Genomic DNA, 19,095 nt, shown 5'->3' on the forward strand with positions numbered 1-19,095 from the left:
AATGATGCTGTGAAATGGTCAAAGTATTATGTAGATCAAATTTAGCATTAGCCATAACATTTATTTCTAGGTGTAATGACTATGGGCTATTATTAAATTATCGTGGTATGGTAGATTTAGAAGCAGCTTAAGGCCCACGTTGGTCAAGTGGGTCCCTTAAAAAATGAAGGATAGAGCCCTATAGAAGAGAGAAATCTGTGAGAAAGGTTCCCTATAATGTAATGTTACTGTAATGTATTTTTCTTTGAAACATGTGTAAAAATAAATATTATGCTCTTTTGTTTGTATAACTGTTTTGTTTTTTTTACTATATGTGCTTCTATGCGTCCCAAGTAGTTTTAGAAGGTTCTTCACTGCTGGGGGAGGTGTTTCTATGGAATGATAAAGAAAATCAGCTAAAACTTTGCCTGAAAGGTCATATGAGTTGTGAGTGTGCACTTAACTCTACCATTTAATAATGGCATTTTCCAACCATCTACTAATTCTACTTATAGAAATTATTGGGATGGGTAGAGCAACCAGATGGCTCCTTTAATTAGGGACCCTTATAGAAAATGTATATTGCAGGGTTGCATTAAAATCATTGTGCATTGTGCATTTTTATGTGTCCCCATAAAAAAGGAGCTACTCCCCATCCTAGTGATGGGTACAAATTACAATGAGTTTGTATTTATTCAGGTCTTGAAAATGTGAGACATGTCCTTGAGCTTCTTTCCAGAAGGACAATACAGTAAGCTGTTTCAGCTTGATTCCAGGGTCTGCTGCCCTGCTTGTACATTGATGGGCTATCTTTATCACTGCAGACTGATTTGGTTACGGATGCTCAGGCATGATCAATAATCTGCCTTATAATTGAGTTCAAAATCAGCAGAGATACAATATCCCTATTCCATGTTATTAGCAGACGGAAGAATAATGTTTAGTGTTCTTATAGATTGTGTTTAGGATATCTTAAAATAGTTTTCTTGTGTTAGAATATTTCCTAGGTATGAGCTCATCACAGTTTTCTACAGCCCTAAAACTCAATGATAACAAAAATGTGTATAGAAACAGCATAACAGATATACTAAAATCTGTAAATAAAAGTCTATTATCTTAAATGATTTACTAAACTAATTCACATAAGTAGCTATCAATACGTCACAAAGTTGCACAAAGTTCCCTAGCCATAACTCTTACCCTGTCCCCCTAACCCTGTCCCCTAATACAAAAGCACCCCTTGTTGGTTATTTGAAATGTTTTGGGGAGCGCAGCCACCATCTCTGTTAAAACCACTTTATTGCGAGGGACTGATGCCCGGGGTTCAGACGCAACCAATGTGTGATGGCAGCGAGGGTGCAGAAGAGCTGTCCTGAGACCAAGGAAGAGGTCTTACTGTGTCTGTTAGTGTGTGTTAGTATGTGTATGAGTATGTGATGGGTGTGTACATAAGTATCTCACTGTGTATAAGTGGGCTAGTATGTTAATGTGTGTTAGTATGTTAGTATGCTAGTATTTTTTTGTATTTTAAGTATGTTAGTGTGTGTTAGTCTCACACTGTGTTAGTATGCGTGTGTGAGTATGTTAGTATGTTAATGTGTATGTGTTAGTATGTGTATGTGTGCACCTAGAACCATACCAAATTTGGCGACTGCTTATCATGATATTTGTGACATATACTTTAGCAGATACTCACCTTCTGTGTATGAATTATACAGGGAAAACAGACACAGAGGCAAAAAGGGGTCCAGGGAGAAAATGCACAGCTTTTCATACTTAGCTTCCATAGTTGGAAAATAGTTATACAGACAGCATTCCTCCTAGTAATCGTGTGATTTATTAAAACCGGTAAGTGCTAGATATCACTTACATGTTGGTATATATTACGGTTGCCCAACAGTGTATTTCTAAGGTCTATTGATGATGGCCAAGTTTCTAGGACAACGTGTTCCAAAACAATTTGCTGAGCTATATGCATAGCAAACTAAGCCAGTCCCTGTTATGGAAATTAACATTCTGAATAGTTGCTTTAAAAGACTGAGGATAACCCCTAATAATGGCAATGATAGCAGCATTAGCAGAAAAACAAGTTATATTACTTATAGGCGCAGTAGCATATTAATACCTATATAGGATGACCAGCACATCTTAAGTGCTGCCCTATATCCCACATACCGCAGCGCTTTACATGTGCTGGTCATTAACATGTTAATTGTATAGTTTATGTCCTGGAAACATGGCCGATGTAGTGATCATATGCGTAGACCACCTATATGATTCCTCTCACCAGCATCTCCAACGCAGATCTACAATGTCTACAGCTTCCATATTGGGATAGCCATATCGGCCATTTTTTCGTGGACATGTTTAATTTTTAAATGTTGCCGACTACCACTGGTAATGCTGACCTGTAGCTTGTGGGATGTAAAAACTCACAGAAGGGAATACATTACTTAATCAAGTACATTCATCATCCTTAATGAAGGGAAAGACTTTAAAGGTGACGGTCAGCAGCATGCAAAAACTAGATGTGTTCAGGAAAAATGGCTGATATGGCAACCCGGTTGTCTATACTTATTTTTTATGGAACAAATAGATCTCTTAAAATCTAGTCTCTTTTTGCTTTGTTCCAACCCAAGAGAATATACTATGCACAATAAATATGTCCTGCAGCTGAAAAGTAAAAGTGGCTACAGATTATGAATTTCAAAAAGCTATTGAATTTAGGCTTTTTCCAAGAAAATGTGTCAGGCATCCCATAGGTCATTTCTTCGTTTCTTTGACATTTTCAACATATTAAAACTCTATCGAATATGCTTCTCTGAAATTATTCGTAGTTTGTAATAAATAGTATGTTTAATTCAAGCTTAAATTATTTCAGATTAAACATGTGCAGATTTATTTCAGATGTAAATAATGAAAATGTGGCCTTTCTTAAGCACAAATGTTTCCAATTAGTTTGAAATCTGGGATTTGTTAAATCTATTCGTATTACTTAGTATCTGCAAGTGGAAGCATACGATAAAAAAATGTTTGCTTTATAAAAACCCATCCGATTTAAGCTTTTCCATTAAATCAGGGGTGTCTCTTTAAAATAAAATGTCCAAATAAATGAGTCTTACAATTATACGGATGCAGGACATTAGAGGGGGACAGCCTTTTACAATGAGAATATCTTAAAATAGCTTCCTGCTTACTCCCAAAACCACTAGATATTTCTTGCCATGTAACAAAATGTGGCTTTGGCTGTTTCCTGATCATATGTCATGTCCTTTTAATTATACGATAGTGGCTAATTTTAATATATAATATTAGAAGAAGTTAATCAAATTTTGGAAAGAAACCAAAGGACCCACGTCCATCTAAACAACAGCTTCTTTGTATTTTATTTTTAGTTTTCTCGCCGCTGAACTGGTTTGCTTATCACTGCTATTACTGTTTGCTTTAGAAATCTAAATTGGGTACTATGGATGTTTTGAAATCATTTTCCAAATGTGTTCTTTTGATGTTATTTTAAGTACTCCAGCTTTCTTGAGTATACTTTTGTGACCTAAGGGTTCTGTGGATGGATGTTGAACAAGTCAGTGGGTGGTTGTTATTCTAGTTTAAAGAGCCATTAAACTATGGAAATAACAGTGGCCAAGGTTATTTTTCTTTCCTGAAGACTTCAGAAAATGAGGTGTATTGGGTTTATCTGGTGAGGTACACTTGTTTTCTATAGCTGTCCTACTGTGTATTTCAGCCAATCGGCTTAGATCAGATCAGGGTTCTAGTTGCAAGGGGATAGTATCGGTCACTTTGACTATATAGTTTTTGTTCTTAAAATTTTGTAAAACTCAATTTTGATTCTTTAAAATAAGTATAGTTAAAGGGGGCCAACCATTAAGAGGAGGAGAATCTCGCCATTTTGATTCAACTTCCTCTATGATTATTTTTTGTTTCCATGGCAGCCCTGGGGAGATATATGGGAAGAAAATGTTGCACAAACACTCAAGTCTACTTATATTTAATACTATCACGCGCGCCGCCGCGGCACGTACCTTTGGGGCTCGCGGCGGCTCGCCCGTCACTGCCGCCGACGCCGTGCGGACGCGTCAGTGTCGCGGACCCCGCCTCCGCTGCGACCCGACGTTGGCAGGGCAGCCCTGCCTCCACACTCTCGGCCGGGATCGGCGTGCAGGCGCGTCTCCTCCTCGTACCGCCGGGACCGCGGGTATGACGCGACGCAGGTCTGCCTCGGCCGCGACGACGTCACGCAACAGACGCAACGCACTCTACGTGCGCAACACACGCCACACACGCAACGCCGCGGCCTGTATGTGAGTACCATCTCCTATTTAAGCCCCATTTGTTTTTACCCGTTCAAAGTGTTATGCTTTTTGGGTGTGCTGTTCCCTGACATTTTCTCTATTGCCTTGTGTACTGACCTTTGCCTGTTATTTGACCACGATTCTGCGCTGCCTGCCTACGACCCCGGACCTGTTTAACCGTTTATGCTTCTGATCTGCCTGCCTTGACCTCGGACCTGCTTAACCGTTTATGCTTCTGATCTGCCTGATACGGATACGTTTGACCTTGCTGCCTGCCGTTGCCCTTGATATCGGACTGTTTACTGGACTTCTCTACGTCTACATATCCTACTTCGCTACCTGACCCCGTGACAATTTTGAACGGGTCAAACATGGATCCCGCGTATATGGCGCGGTTGCAAGCACGTCAGGACCTCCAAGACCAGCGTCTCGCTGCGCAGGCCACACAACTCCAATCCCTGGAACAAAAGGTCGACGCCATGACGGACCTGTTGTGTTCCATGACGTCTCTCCCGACAGTGGGATCATCTCATAACAGAGACACCTCACATGAGGACACGGGGGCCGTCGCAAGGTTTCCTCTGCCAGAAAAATACTCTGGGGATCCGAAGGAGTGTCGTGGCTTCCTCAACCAATGCATGCTCCACCTCCGTAACCATCCCCAAGCGTTCCAGTCATCCTCCAAAAGGATCTCGTTCATCATATCCCTGCTCAAAGGTGAAGCGTTACTGTGGGCATCTCCCCTTGTGGAGCAGGAATCGTATCTCCTAGATGACTGCCCCGCGTTCATGGAGGCCGTACGAACCGTCTTTGATGCTCCAGGTCGTAAAGAGACCGAAGAGTCCTTGCTGCTCGAACTCCAACAAGGCCGCAAAACCTTGGTTTAATACACCGTGGAGTTTCGCACCCTGGCCCATGAAACCAACTGGGAGGAATGTGCTCTCAAAGCCGCCTTCAGACTAGGCCTCAACGAGAAGATCAAGCACGCCCTCGTCTTCCACGATACCCCCGCGGATCTCGAGGACTTCATAGCCCTCTGTCTCCGAGTGGATAAACGCATCCAAGAAAGGGTGAACGAGCACAACCGAGGAAGAAGATCAGGGCCATTCGCCTCTGGTTCCCTGAGGCCTTCATCTTCAACATCCTCCTCGTCCGTTGCCGAAGAACCCATGGAAATAGGAACCGTTCGCCGACTCACTGAGGCCGAAAAGAGACACAGACGTACACAGGGGCTCTGTCTCTACTGCGGTCAAGCCGACTACCTATTGCCCTCCTGTCCCACCAAGCCGGTAAAAGACAACGTTTAGGTTGCACAGGAGAAGGCACCCTAAGCTCTTATCGTTTTACTTCTCCTCCCGCTACACGCATGACGGTGCCCATCTCCATCTGTTGGGAGGAACACGCAGTGGCCGCCCGCGCCTTCATTGATTCCGGAGCTGCGGGCGTTTTCATGGACCACCAGTGGGCAAAACAGAACCGCATACCGCTCCATACCAAAGAAACACCCTCTCTGGTGGCCTCCGTTGACGGCACTCTTCTGGGATCAGGACTCGTGACACTGGAAACCAAACTGCTGACCCTACTGGTGGGGGTTACCCACCAGGGACAGCTCACCTTTGAGATAATCAAGTCTCCTCATGCCTCTCTCATCCTGGGACACCCCTGGCTACATCAGCACAACCCTCACATCGACTGGGGAAAAGGAGACATACTGTCATGGAGCAACCACTGTCAAGAGAACTGTGTCATGCCCTGTCGACAGCTCAATCTCGTCCTCGAAATCACACCCACAGACCCCAGAACCCTTGTACCGAAACACTGCTGGGATTATTTGGATGTGTTTTCCAAAAAAGACGCGGAGAGACTACCACCACACCGGCCCTACGATTGCGCCATCGATCTGTTGTCTGGATCCAATGCACCAAGGGGTTGTACTTACCCTGTCTCCGAACCGGAAAACAAGGCCCTGGAAAGATACATCAAAGAAAGCCTGGACAAAGGCTTCATCCGCCCGTCCTCTTCCTGAGACTCTTGTTACCGACCCCTGGCTTGTCTGACTACCCGCTTAGTGTACCTGACCCCTGGCTCGTCTGACTACCTGCATCGTGTACCTGACCCCTGGCTGTTCCTATTCTCTGCTGCTTGCTGCGCCTCGCTGCTTCAGCTCAGTATCTACCCTTTTCTGCTATCACTGCGGCTTCCTCACGGTTGGGATCATCCTGAGTTCCTGGTGGTTCCCGGTTCTGAAGATCTCCTGCGGTGAGTGCCTTTTGGTGCTAGCATACGTGACACCATCCACACGCCTTATCGCCGGCCTGTCCATCCGCACGATGAGCAGAATCCGCATGTCCCAAGGGGCCATCCCGTCTTCTGGACGTCCTCCTCCGGGTCGTCTCTATGTCCCTCCCGGTCTCCGCACGGACGTCCTTCACTGGGGACATAAGTCCTTTCTCGCAGGACACTCTGGTTTTCGGAAGACGGAATACCACATCCGAAGATCGTTCTGGTGGCCATCCCTTACCAAGAACATCCGAGCGTACCTTGCCGCCTGTCACACCTGCGCATGCCAGAAGACCTCCCGGAGGCGTCCTCAAGGTCTCCTGCATCCTCTTCCCGTTCCCACGGTTCCCTGGACACACGTGTCAATGGACTTCGTCGTGGATCTACCCAAGTCGCAAGGTAACACCATCGTCTTGGTGGTTGTGGACCGCTTCTCTAAGCAAGCGCACTTCGTTGCCTTACCATGCCTGCCCTCGTCTCTGCAACTGGCCGACGTCTTTCTCAACCACATCGTCCGTCTTCACGGTCTCCCTCTCCACATGGTGTCTGATCGAGGTACGCAATTCATATCCCGCTACTGGAGACACCTCTGCCATAGACTCGGCATACAGCTCCACTTATCGTCAGCTTATCACCCACAGACCAATGGACAGACAGAAAAAACAAACCAAACACTCAAACAATACCTGAGGATGTTCAGCAACGAACGCCAAAACAACTGGTCTTCTCTCCTCCCGCTCGCAGAAATGACGTACAACGGTTCCCTTCATGAGTCCATCGGCTGTACCCCGTTCTTTGCTGCCTTAAGCTATCACCCTGTCGTGTTGCCTCCTCCGTCTTCTCGTTCCTCCTCCACGGTGCCAGCAGTCAACAGTCGTGTGTCTGACATTGTCATGAACCGGGGGAGCAGGTCTGATAGGAGCCCAGGTGCAGGGGATACGAGGGGCTCTGTCTGTACCCCACAATGCATGATGGCCTGGGGTTGTTGACCCTCTAGTTGGGGCACACACGGCAGGAAGCCCTCTAGTTGGGGCACACACGGCAAGGAGCCCTTTAGTAGGGGCACACACGGCAGGAAGCCCTTTAGTAGGGGCACACACGGCAGGAAGCCCACTTTCAGGGGCACACACGTCAGGAAGCCCTCTAGTTGGGGCACACACGGCAGGAAGCCCTCTAGTTGGGGCACACACGGCAGGAAGCCCTTTAGTAGGGGCACACACGGCAGGAAGCCCACTTGCAGGGCACACACGGCAGGAAGCCCTTTAGTAGGGGCACACACGGCAGGAAGCCCTTTAGTAGGGGCACACACGGCAGGAAGCCCACTTTCAGGGGCACACACGGCAGGAAGCCCACTTGCAGGGCACACACGGCAGGAAGCCCACTTTCAGGGGCACACACGGCAGGAAGCCTTCTTGCAGGGCACACATGGCAGGAAGCCCACTTGCAGGGCACACACGGCAGGAAGCCCACTTGCAGGGCACACACGGCAGGAAGCCCACTTTCAGGGGCACACACGGCAGGAAGCCCACTTGCAGGGCACACGGCAGGGTGGCCACTTGCAGGGCACACGGCAGGTTGCCCACTTGCAGGGCACTCGACTTGGGACTCCACTTAGTGGGGCGCTGGCCGCAACTCAGGAACAAATCAGGAACCAAAGCAGGAACAGATCAGCAACCAAAGCAGGAACAGATCAGGAACCAAAGCAGATCAGGAACCTCCGGGATGTCCTCTTGAAAGCCCAACGTCGCTGTAAACGGTTTGCTGACACCAAGAGAACACCTCCTCCGGATTACCAAGTGGGTGACCGTGTATGGTTATCAACGTGACACATCCGTTTACGCCAACTGTCCAGGACCCCGTTTTATTGGCCCTTTCCGCGTCCGTGCCAAACTCAACGACGTGACGATGTCCCTTGATCTACCACCTACCATGAAGATACCGCGGTCCTTCCACGTCTCCTTGCTGAAACCGTATGTGGCCAACCAGTTCACCGTTCCCTTTAAGCCTCCTACTCCGCTCGACGTCCAGGGTCATGAGGAGTACGTTGTCGACAGGATCCTTGATTCCCGTAGTGTTCGGAACAGCCTGCAGTACCTCGTGGTCTGGAAGGGGTACGGCCCTGAGGAGCCGACTTGGGTGCCGGCTCGCTTTGTTCACAACCCCCGTTGTGTCGCTCGTTTCCACGCGCTGTACCCCTTGCGTCCGGCTCCGACACGCTCGGGGCGCGCTTCTAGTGGGGGGGTACTGTCACGCGTGCCGCCGCGGCACGTACCTTTGGGGCTCGCGGCAGCTCGTCTGTCACTGCCGCCGACGCCGCGTGCACGCGTCGGTGTCGCGGCTCCGCCTCTGCTGCGATCCGACATCTGCAGGGTGTCACGCGTGCCGCCGCGGCACGTACCTTTGAGGCTTGCGGCGGCTCGCCCGTCACTGCCGCCGACGCCGTGCGGACGCTTCAGTGTCGCGGCTCTGCCGCGACCCGACGTCGGCAGGGCAGTCCTGCCTCCACACTCACGGCGTGCAGGCGCGTCCCCTCCTCGTACCGCCGGGACCGCGGGTATGACGTGACGCAGGTCTGCCTCGGCCGCAACGCCGCGGCCTGTATGTGAGTACCATCTCCTATTTAAGCCCCATTTGTTTCTACTGTCTTTACCCATTCAAAGTGTTATGCTTTTTGGGTGTGCTGTTCCCTCCCATTTTCTCTATTGCCTTGTGTACCGACTTTTGCCTGTTATTTGACCACGATTCTGCGCTGCCTGCCTACGACCCTGGACCTGTTTAACCGTTTATGCTTCTGATCTGCCTGCCTTTACCTCGGACCTGTTTAACCGTTTATACTTCTGATCTGCCTGCCTTGACCTCGGACCTGTTTAACCGTTTATGCTTCTGATCTGCCTGCCTTGACCTCGGATACGTTTGACCTTGCTGCCTGCCGTTGCCCTTGATATCGGACTGTTTACTGGACTTCTCTACGTCTACATATCTGCATAGTTGGATCCTCCTTCACTACCTGACCCCGTGACAAATACCTACAATAAACCTCAGTCCACCTGCCTTTTCCCTTTTCTGTATAGGCAGGCGGGGGTGGGGGGGGACACGCTATCCAAACTCAAACTTAGCAGGAAAGGTAGCAGAGGAGAAAAGCATTGCTCTTTCACATGATACTTGAAGAGGTCAACCTGGAGCACCAGATCTTCATTTACATGAAGTAAAAAAGCTTGCTCATAGTTTGACCTTTAGTACCAACTTGCTCGTCCTAACGTATAGCAGTAGTAGAGCAAGCTGAGATGACCTTACCAATGCTAATGTCAAGGTTTATGTTGTTCTAAACTCCCTAAGCACTGGCAATACATAGCTGAAGGGTCTGTGCCACCAGGACTGTGATCTGATGATAGCAAGGTGTTAAAGGAAACTGACTTACTGAAGTGCCTGTTCTGTACACCAACAGATATGAAGAAGCTTTTCTGCTGGACACAAGATCACTGACACTTTGTGTTCCTTAAAACTCATTTGCAGTGTCACACTAAAGGGTATCTGCCTTTTACACGATAAAGTAATCGTAGGTGCTGGATGACTGCAGTTGAAGAGGGGCTGCTGCTGTCTATCGTCCCAACACCTGGCCGACTTTGATAAATAGCATTGTGATGAGTGTGTTGTGAATGATAGAATGCTTATAAATCATTTTCTGTTAACCTCTAACTCCAACTAATTGCACCCATAAAACATAACTTGACATAAACTAAATTTTTGCATCCATAGGTAACACATCTATATATATATATATATATATATTTATATAGATGTGTTACCTATGGATGCAAAAATTTAGTTTATGTCAAGTAAATAAATGTGGTACTGCAGACATATAATTATATATATATATATATATATATATATGCCTTATTTATATTGACTAATCAACACATCAAACACATATCAAATGTTTATTGGTCCAAACATAGATAAAATGATTGCCTACACATATTGACTGTATAGCAAAATATATATAAAAATACAAAGAAAAGGAACCAAACAAAAACCACCAAGGGGAGGCTCAAGAGCTACCTGGCAGCGTATGCAAGGTCCTGTTGGGTATCTGAGTTATATTACGATGACTACCAAAGCATCATTCAGATGTCGCCACTACAGTATACGTGACTGAATAACAAGAATAACTTGTGTGTTTGTTTATCTACATCTGAAGAGGTAAATTCTCTCTGTGGAATTACTACTAAAACTTAACATTGTACAGATCAGATCTTCAGTACTTTTTAACCAATGTATTGGCAGATACAAGTGCTTCTCTGATCTGCTAAAAAGGCTGGTAATTCAGCCATATTTTAGATTACTGAAAATGTAGCACATTAACATTATGCACATGTAACAAACCTCCAAAGTGCATCTAAAGAATCCCACACAGAAAAGAACATCCAATCGTAAGGAAACCATCACTCTGTCTGTATAACATCCTCTAATCTCTTGATGACCAGAAGCCCACTGTGGGGCACATAAGGGGTCACCACATAATGAAGGTGGACTGTGAAGCTACCTTGACATTCTCGTTATGAGTATGCCATTTTACCCCTCGCAAATAAGTCTTATCCATTTTAGTTCAGCGATGTGGCTTCCCCAGATATATTGCATTCATGTAATTGCACGGATCGTCTCTGATCTTAAAAAGCGGCCATTCTAAGTTCTAATGTTTGAAATTTATCAAATGAATCTTCTGTACAGCCAGTGGAAACTATGTCCAACACACATCTCCTACTGATGGCATATCATCTCCCAATATTACACGCCTTTTCATTACCACGTAGTTACGTTTATGCCACGTACTCCTTCAACAAACCATGTCAGAGAATGGTTATTTTATGTTCATCATAAAAGACTGGCTCGTTTTTAACATGTATGCCTTTTTTTTAATTATGCGTCATTTTCTTTGATTTTTTTTTCATTCCCTATTATGTACTACATTTGTTTGGAAGAGAACGTAGCTATGTTAACATTAAATGAGTTAATTAATTGTAAGAGTGATGTGGTTACCCACTGAGGTGACAGCCTCTGGGCAAATGAGTCCTTGCCTTTCTAGGATGCATGTCTGTTTATAAAAATGAGACAGATTTGTGTAAAGAACATTTAATAAATCAAACATGTTTTCCCTGGCAAGCAAGCTTACAATGGATTTTCAGTGTGGAGAACTTGTTTTTATGCATGCTTGATGTGAATTAATTAATCACATAATTTGAGTTTAAATATATATAAAAACAGATAGTAATTCTGAAATACTGTATCTTCAATGTTTGATCAGTTATTTAACCTTTTATCCACAAATATGAGGTTTTATAATCATGTGACATGTACTTCCAAATTCGATAATTTGTTTTAATACAATTTATTGAAACGTTAATTTAATTTAAAGTTTACACCCAAGATGATTCATTGCTTTTTTTTAAATCACTATAATTGTTTGGTAACAGTTTAATTCTTTCCCCGGTACGATCTGCCATCTGTGAGATTTCCAGAGTGAAAAATGAAGAGATTATTTTGTCATCTCTAATTCCACAGTAATTGACTCTGTTTAGATTTTGTTAGTGGACACTTCATTCGGCCTGTCTCGGATCTGTCTGGCTCTACTGGTCTTGATAGTTAGCCAAATGACTTCCTAGGTGGCTTCATGCTCAATTAGTCGGCTCATATATTTTTTTCTTTTGGTGTTTCATACTCTCTTTGGGGATGCATCTATTCCACGTAGCCCAAACGGTAAATCAGTAATTTTATTCCTTTCTCTGAAGGTGTACACATAGAAGTTTTTCATTTTCTAAGGTAACAACCTATCATTGCCTTATTAAATATCACACGACAATTATGTTTTCCTGGCAGAAGATTAAGTGGAACAGCACCTTTAAATATACAAGATATAAGAGTATATTAGCAATGAGGAAAAGGGGCTATGCTAAGCCAGACAACTGATAATGGCTGCTGTCCTTATCTTGTCTGTCAAGGTAAAACAGGACAATCGGTGTGTGAAATGCCACTGGCCAAATGCTTGATGAAGTCTACTTGGTGAAAGTGTTGCTTTAAATCCAAATAATCTAAGTAACAAATAGTTAATATGGCTACATATAGCCCCATTTGGAAATAAACATTAGCCAAGCTGAGAATAGGGTGTTGTGTGTCTACCTGGAGTACATTGTGTAAACCTGTGTAGTTCCACTGGTGTTAACAGAAATAACCATAAAAGCTGGACCTAACAGAGCAGAGCAAGGACCCATGGACCCAATGGTCCCAGCTGTAGTTGTCACCATTTGTTTTTTCCTTGCTTTTCTGTTTTAAGATAATGGAGCTTAGAATGTGCTCTTTGAATAAATGTTAAAATAGAGGACAAATAACTGGTCAGTCGTTTTAGGAGCTAATATGGACAGGATAGCAGGGCCAGACTGAAGATTAAAATCGGCCTGGCACTTTAAGTCTTGCACTCTTGCGCCGTGAGGCCATGTGTATCCAGCCTGCACCTGCACAATAAGGAATCAGATTTGCCAGATTAGCGGCAGTAAACATAAGTGACCTGTCAACATTTGCTTCATATATGAGGTGTCCAGGCCTAATCATAGGGTATTTCTACAGAGATCAATATACAATAGCTTAAGAAGTTGTGTACCAGCTATAAAATTGTAGGACCCATGGCTACTTGGTGCCTGATATTTATCTCACCTTGGATTAAAGGATGGATGGATCTGTGCGCATATACATCCATGCTCATTTGTCAGTGCCATCTGTACAATGTATCATGGATATAAGTGTACTGATTTCATGTTCTTGTTCAGATACTGTTCTTTGTAATAGTAGTCTAAATTGGTGGCTGCGAAGAGGCATTTAATTATTGTTTCCACATTTTACTGGTGCTTCACGTCTCTCCAGTAAATATGGGTAGTTCTGCATCCTGCTGTGTGTATACCGCGGTTAATAACGCTATGTGATTGCTTGCACATGTATAATTTAATATACTATGATTTAGAATTCTCCATCTTGTACAGTTTAGGTCCTTAATGCAAGTCAGTTCTAATACCGTAAAGAGCTGTTTTAGAACAGCTAAGAGGGTGGGTTATATGTGTGTGTGTTTTAAACATTTAAATACCGTATATTGTATCTTTAAGTGTATATATATACTGTATATAAAATACATATTTATATGTTTGTATATATATACTGTATATAAAATATATATTTATATGTATGTATATATATATATATACTGTATATAAAATATATATTTATAAAATATATATAATTATATATTTATAAAATATATATAAAATATATAAAACAAAGAAATTACTAAGGGACCCCAAACCTTTGAACGGTATATGGTGACAGAGTGCAAGATACTGTTCTGGACAATGCATATTTAGGACCCAGCGTGCTAGGATTTCTACCCTGGATAGTGGATAGTACCCTTAAATGAGTGTGTCCTGCAATGTTGGTGGGTAGCCCTGGCCACATCCCGCAGTAGGTAACCGGAGCCTAGAAGTTCCCAAGTATTATAGGTGGTGGTCAACAACATGGTAAAATCTAATATGTGCTGGAAAAATTGGCCGATGTGGCAACTGTTGGCTTAGCTGTTGGTATGGTGGGTCAGTCTTCCCAACTAACAAATTGTGTGTGGAACAGAACCCACTTTGGGTCTTCCATAGGACCTAGTCTTGGTTTCATGAATATGGATTACAGACACCAGTAAGTGGCTGTAACAATATAGGGCAAGCTAAGGCTGGGCTCTTCAGAGGATATTTTTCATTGACAGGCTCTATTATAAAGTCTGTTAATCTGTTTGGTGGATAAGCAGCCAATCTGTGCCAGCAGTAGATGGTTAAAGTGTTTAGTAATAGCAATAATTTTGTTTTCATTCTATACCAACTAGCTTCCTGCTGGTTTACATTAAATAGCTCCAGGAATTTGAAACTAAATAAAGAGCCTTTCCTTTCCCTATTCCTATAATGGTAAGCTGTTATAATAAAAAATATGATGGTGTAGCACATGCATTAAGTTTATGTTGATATAAAAGGAAGTTATATTATATAAATCAAAACAAAACACAAAATAAGTAATCCAAAGCCCTTTGCTACAATAAAAAAAATCATTAATGAAGAGAGTGTGTGCAATCTCTCTCTCTCTCTCTCTCTCTCTCTCCCCCCTCTCTCTCTCTCTCTCTCTCTCCCTCTCTCTCTCTCTCTCTCTCTCTCTCCCTCTCTCTCTCTCTCCCTCTCTCTCTCTCTCTCTCTCTCTCTCTCTCTCTCTCTCTCTCTCTCTCTCTCTCTCTCTCTCTTTATTCTATGAGCTGCTTGGCATCTGAAGAATTCCACTGTGTTTATGTGAAATTACAGCATTAAGTGGGTTTATAAATGTTAAATGTTTCTTACCAACCACATTGCTGTAAACCTCAGATGCTTTGTGAAGCCTCCTTGGTGTTAACACTTCTGGGCTTCCTCTCTTCTAAATGGAATCCATGGTCCATCGTATAATTTTTATAGTCTGACACCATTCCATATGTAATAGATGGTGTTTCCCTCTTATAAATAGCACAGTGGTCTTTTTTCTCCATCTCACGTACTAGAGGAAAGGGAGATCAGTTACATGCTATGTAAATAATTGTAAATGGATCTTAAAATAGACATTGCATTCTGCAACTAAATATCTTCTGCCTACTTTCCACTTATATCAGAGCTTATCCTCACTCCTATTTGCATATAGGAATAAGTTGTTTCTAGCTTCAGCCGGTCATCAATATGCTATAGAGATATACACTTAAATTAATCTACTCTTCAGGTTAGACAAGAGTTGGGGAAAATTAAAGTGTTTTTTCTTTAACTCTTTGTGTGTCAGACAGCTGTAGTCATACTATTCTCATTGCTAGACTTACTAGAAATCCTGAAGTCCACTGGGGTATGGGTGAAGTGTTAGGACAATAAAATATATTTAATGGTTTGTGAGAAAAGTGCTGCACATTCACATGCTATCGCTGGTCCATGGCTACAAACAGGTTAACTGTCGGCCAATGGTTATTATGTATCAGATAGCAGCTGTTAAAATTATTCCTGGAACCAAATGCACTTGATAACAGTAATCTGCTTTTTTCTTCCTCTGTTGCTCAGGTCTTTGGAGCAGATGAAGATAATATGGGGGATGGCTGTTCTCAGAAGCCGGCATCTGCCAAGTACCTCCGTCTCTTGCGGCTAATACTCATCCCATGCATCTGTGCTTTCATTCTTTTGCTGGTTGTTCTGCTCACATTTGTTGGTGAGTAAAATGTTAGTTCGAAAATTGGCCTTCCCCTTAATGTATGAAATAAATATACTTGTTAGGAGGGTTGATGTTTTTGGATTGGATTTGACAAATATTAGTAATGAACCCGAATATATATATATTGTAGTCCTCGGCTGTCTTAATATGAGAGGAAGGATCATGATCGGGAGGCCTTCATGGTATATGATGCCTCTATGTTTTTTTGTGTGGTCCCAGCTCTGATTCTGGATCATATAAGACCTAGCATTGTTGAAACTTGAGCAACACATTTCTGCTTCAGAACATTGTTGGTGAATAACGAGGGAAGATCTGGATGGAGCAAACACTGGTGTGGGAGTTAAATATGTTGATTTTTTTCCTGAGTGATATGTGGGGACCCCTGGCATATCTGTCTGGACTGGCAGCTTGCCAGCCAAACAAGATCTCTTTTATCCTGCAGGTTTTAATACTGTGTGAGCCCTTTTTACACAATTTATTAGGAATAGTTAAATATGGATATCCTGTTGTATTTTGGCTAGAAATCCATTAAGTCAGTGTCTTTAGTTTGAAACAGCTTGTATATATATATATATATATATATATATATATACAGTATATACATATATACAGTATATACATTATATATATTTTGATTTTCATTCTTACACCACTGCACTTTCCTTTGGGAAGATTGTAACCATCAATCTCTAAGCATAGTTCCTGTTTGGGGAATAAGAGTGAATGAGAAATAAAAAGAAGTGTTTAAGAATTGAGGTAAAGGTGCTTGCCTGTAGATGTAATCATTGTATATCCTGTAAAGGCAGCACCACAAACCTTACAGATTATTGAGGTGTGGGCGAGGTATATTGTCAAAACTAAACAGATTTTGAGCCCTGTTCCGAGACAAAACAAGAAAAAAAGAAGTTTCAAGAAAGGATGGATAACACTTCACTAGAACAGGGCTGTGGCAAAAGACGCAACTGGCCACAGACTTATCTTTAGGTCCACAGCAGCTGTTTCTTGAGTCCCCTCCACAGCAACCATAGTCTGAAGGTGGAGGTGTGTGCAGCTGCTAGCTCCGCTGATGCTTCTTACCTCGTGGCTCACGCATCACTTGGTTGTGCAAAGGTACTTCTCTGTCATGCTTACGTTCTTTCATCATTTTGTTCATCCATCATTATGTTCATCCATTATCTATACTGCGTAGGTTGACTAAACATCAAAATTTCATTTAATTTACAACTCTTATTTTTATTCATCAATCATGTGTTATCTAGCTCTTTATTAGTTTTGTCATTTTTGTCATTTTTATAAAATGGGCTTCAAGCTTCCAGAATGAATGTCACTTTTAGAAATGGTTGAGAAAAATATTTCAAAATCACGTATAGGAAGTATAAAGGGAAAATCTTCCCAAACCCTAAGAACTGTTTAGCCCCCTGGTGGCTGCTTACCGAAAATTGGGTCTATACTATCTTCACATTGCCGATGTGGTAACCCAACATCTACTGCCTGGAGCAGTGAGTATGGAGCGCAGACAGCTACCTTGCTTCATCTTCCACTTAACACAACAATCAATTGTCAGGGGCAGGGATTGTTTTGAAATGCCTTTGTATGTGCCATCTTAAGCTGCCCAGACCATTTTTGGGGGCTATCCTGGTGTTTGTTTGCCATGTTGACCTATCCAGACCAGGAATACTGCCACATGCTCTGTGGCTATAAGAATATTCAGTTGAATTTTTTCAGCACACCCTAATATTCCAAGAGCCATCTCTTTTCTAACTTGTACCATATTCTATAATCAGAAGTAATCCTCAGGTGAGGTACAGAGCACTGGGTCTTCCCTTATACTTCATTGACCAGCAGGATAAGCACTGGACTCTTGGAGATTTGATTAGCAATTCGATTGTAAACTTGTTTGAGCAGGAGCCTCCTTACCTCTTGTTTCTGTAAGTTCAATTCTTATTTTATGCACTACATGTTATGTCATGTTTACCCATTGTACAGGGCTGCAGCATATGATGGCGTGATATAAAACAAATAATAATAATTAGGAAACCAGGACAGAATGTTTGAACTTGATATAGATAGAGATTCTTTCTTCATCTATCCACCATTGCATTCATCCATTATCTATCATCTGTAGGTTGACTAGACAGCAATACCATACAAAACTAATGTGACTGAGACATATATGTGGAGTTGTTGGTCTCTTAGTGCAGGCGAAACTTGAGATGCTTCCAAGTGGGGACTCTGCGTAGGACAGGCTATGAAGCCGCTGTGCGTTCTTGGTAAACATCTCAAATGTGTTTTATGTGACTATCAATCATTAATTCAATTATGTTTCTTTTTATTCATCGATCATATATTATCTTATACACACTTTTCCTATACACTCTTGTTATCTTTGTTTTTCATTCATATATTTTGGGAATTATTTATTTAATGGATGTATTAAATTATCGCTCTTTTGCAGGTTTTTTGTTGGTAGCGTGGGGTAATTCAGTTCATGTCTACAGTCAAAGGTTAAGTCCGTGGCATTATGGTAGGGTTAACAATATAACATATTACAGATTTACCGTATTGGCTCGAATATAGGCCGCACTTTTTCCCCCCACTTTAAGTCTTTAAAGTGGGGGTGTGGCCTATATTCGGGGTGTAGCGCCCGACGGCCGGGACATGCAGTCCCAGGCGCCGGGCAGGCAGCAGGGTTAGGACACAGATCCCCCGCAGCGGTGTAGGGGACCTGCATCCTACTCCCTGATACGCTCAGACAGCCTCCCCTGCCAGCACTTCCCACGGGTGGAGTGCCGGTACGGGAGATTGTCCAAGCGCATCGCGCAGACGTTCACCGGCAGCGGTGATGAACGTGAACGACCTCCGCTGCCGGCACGTCTGCTCGATGTGCTTTAACAATCTCCCTTGCCGGGAATTCCCACGGGGGAGTCCCGGCAAGGGAGATTTTTAAAGCACATCTTGCAGACGTGCTGGCAGCGGAGGCTGTTTCTGCTCGCATCGCTGCTGCCGGGGAACGTCTGCGCGAACAATCTTCCTTGCCGGTACTTCCCACGGCGGAAGTGCCGGCACCGGAAGTTGAAGTGTTATGTGTAGATGTCCCCCGCCGGCCCTGCAAGACCCCGTGGAGTCTGCACTGGTAAGTCTGGTTGGTGGGTGGGGACAGAGTGGCAGCATATCTCAGGGGGACACATCTTCGGGACAGAGTGGCAGTATATCTCGGGGGGGGGCAGAAACCTTT

At 43.6% G+C, this 19,095-nt stretch overlaps 1 protein-coding gene across 1 annotated transcript in view; it reads left to right on the top strand.

Annotated features, from left to right (window-relative positions):
* Positions 1–6,619: 6,619 nt before the first annotated feature.
* LOC149283254 (atrial natriuretic peptide-converting enzyme-like) overlaps positions 6,620–19,095 on the top strand; it is a 79,395-nt gene continuing 66,919 nt past the window's right edge. Inside the window, exons 1-3 of the mRNA XM_089497793.1 lie at positions 6,620–7,479; positions 8,342–8,810; positions 15,713–15,857. Coding sequence (XP_089353919.1) covers positions 6,620–7,479; positions 8,342–8,810; positions 15,713–15,857 — 1,474 coding nt within the window. The remainder of the gene's footprint in view (positions 7,480–8,341; positions 8,811–15,712; positions 15,858–19,095) is intronic.

This window comes from Sceloporus occidentalis, unplaced genomic scaffold (genome assembly GCF_023333645.1).
Source record: "Sceloporus occidentalis isolate IW3139 unplaced genomic scaffold, rSceOcc1.0.p SCAF_107, whole genome shotgun sequence".
Taxonomy (NCBI): Eukaryota; Metazoa; Chordata; class Lepidosauria; order Squamata; family Phrynosomatidae; genus Sceloporus; species Sceloporus occidentalis.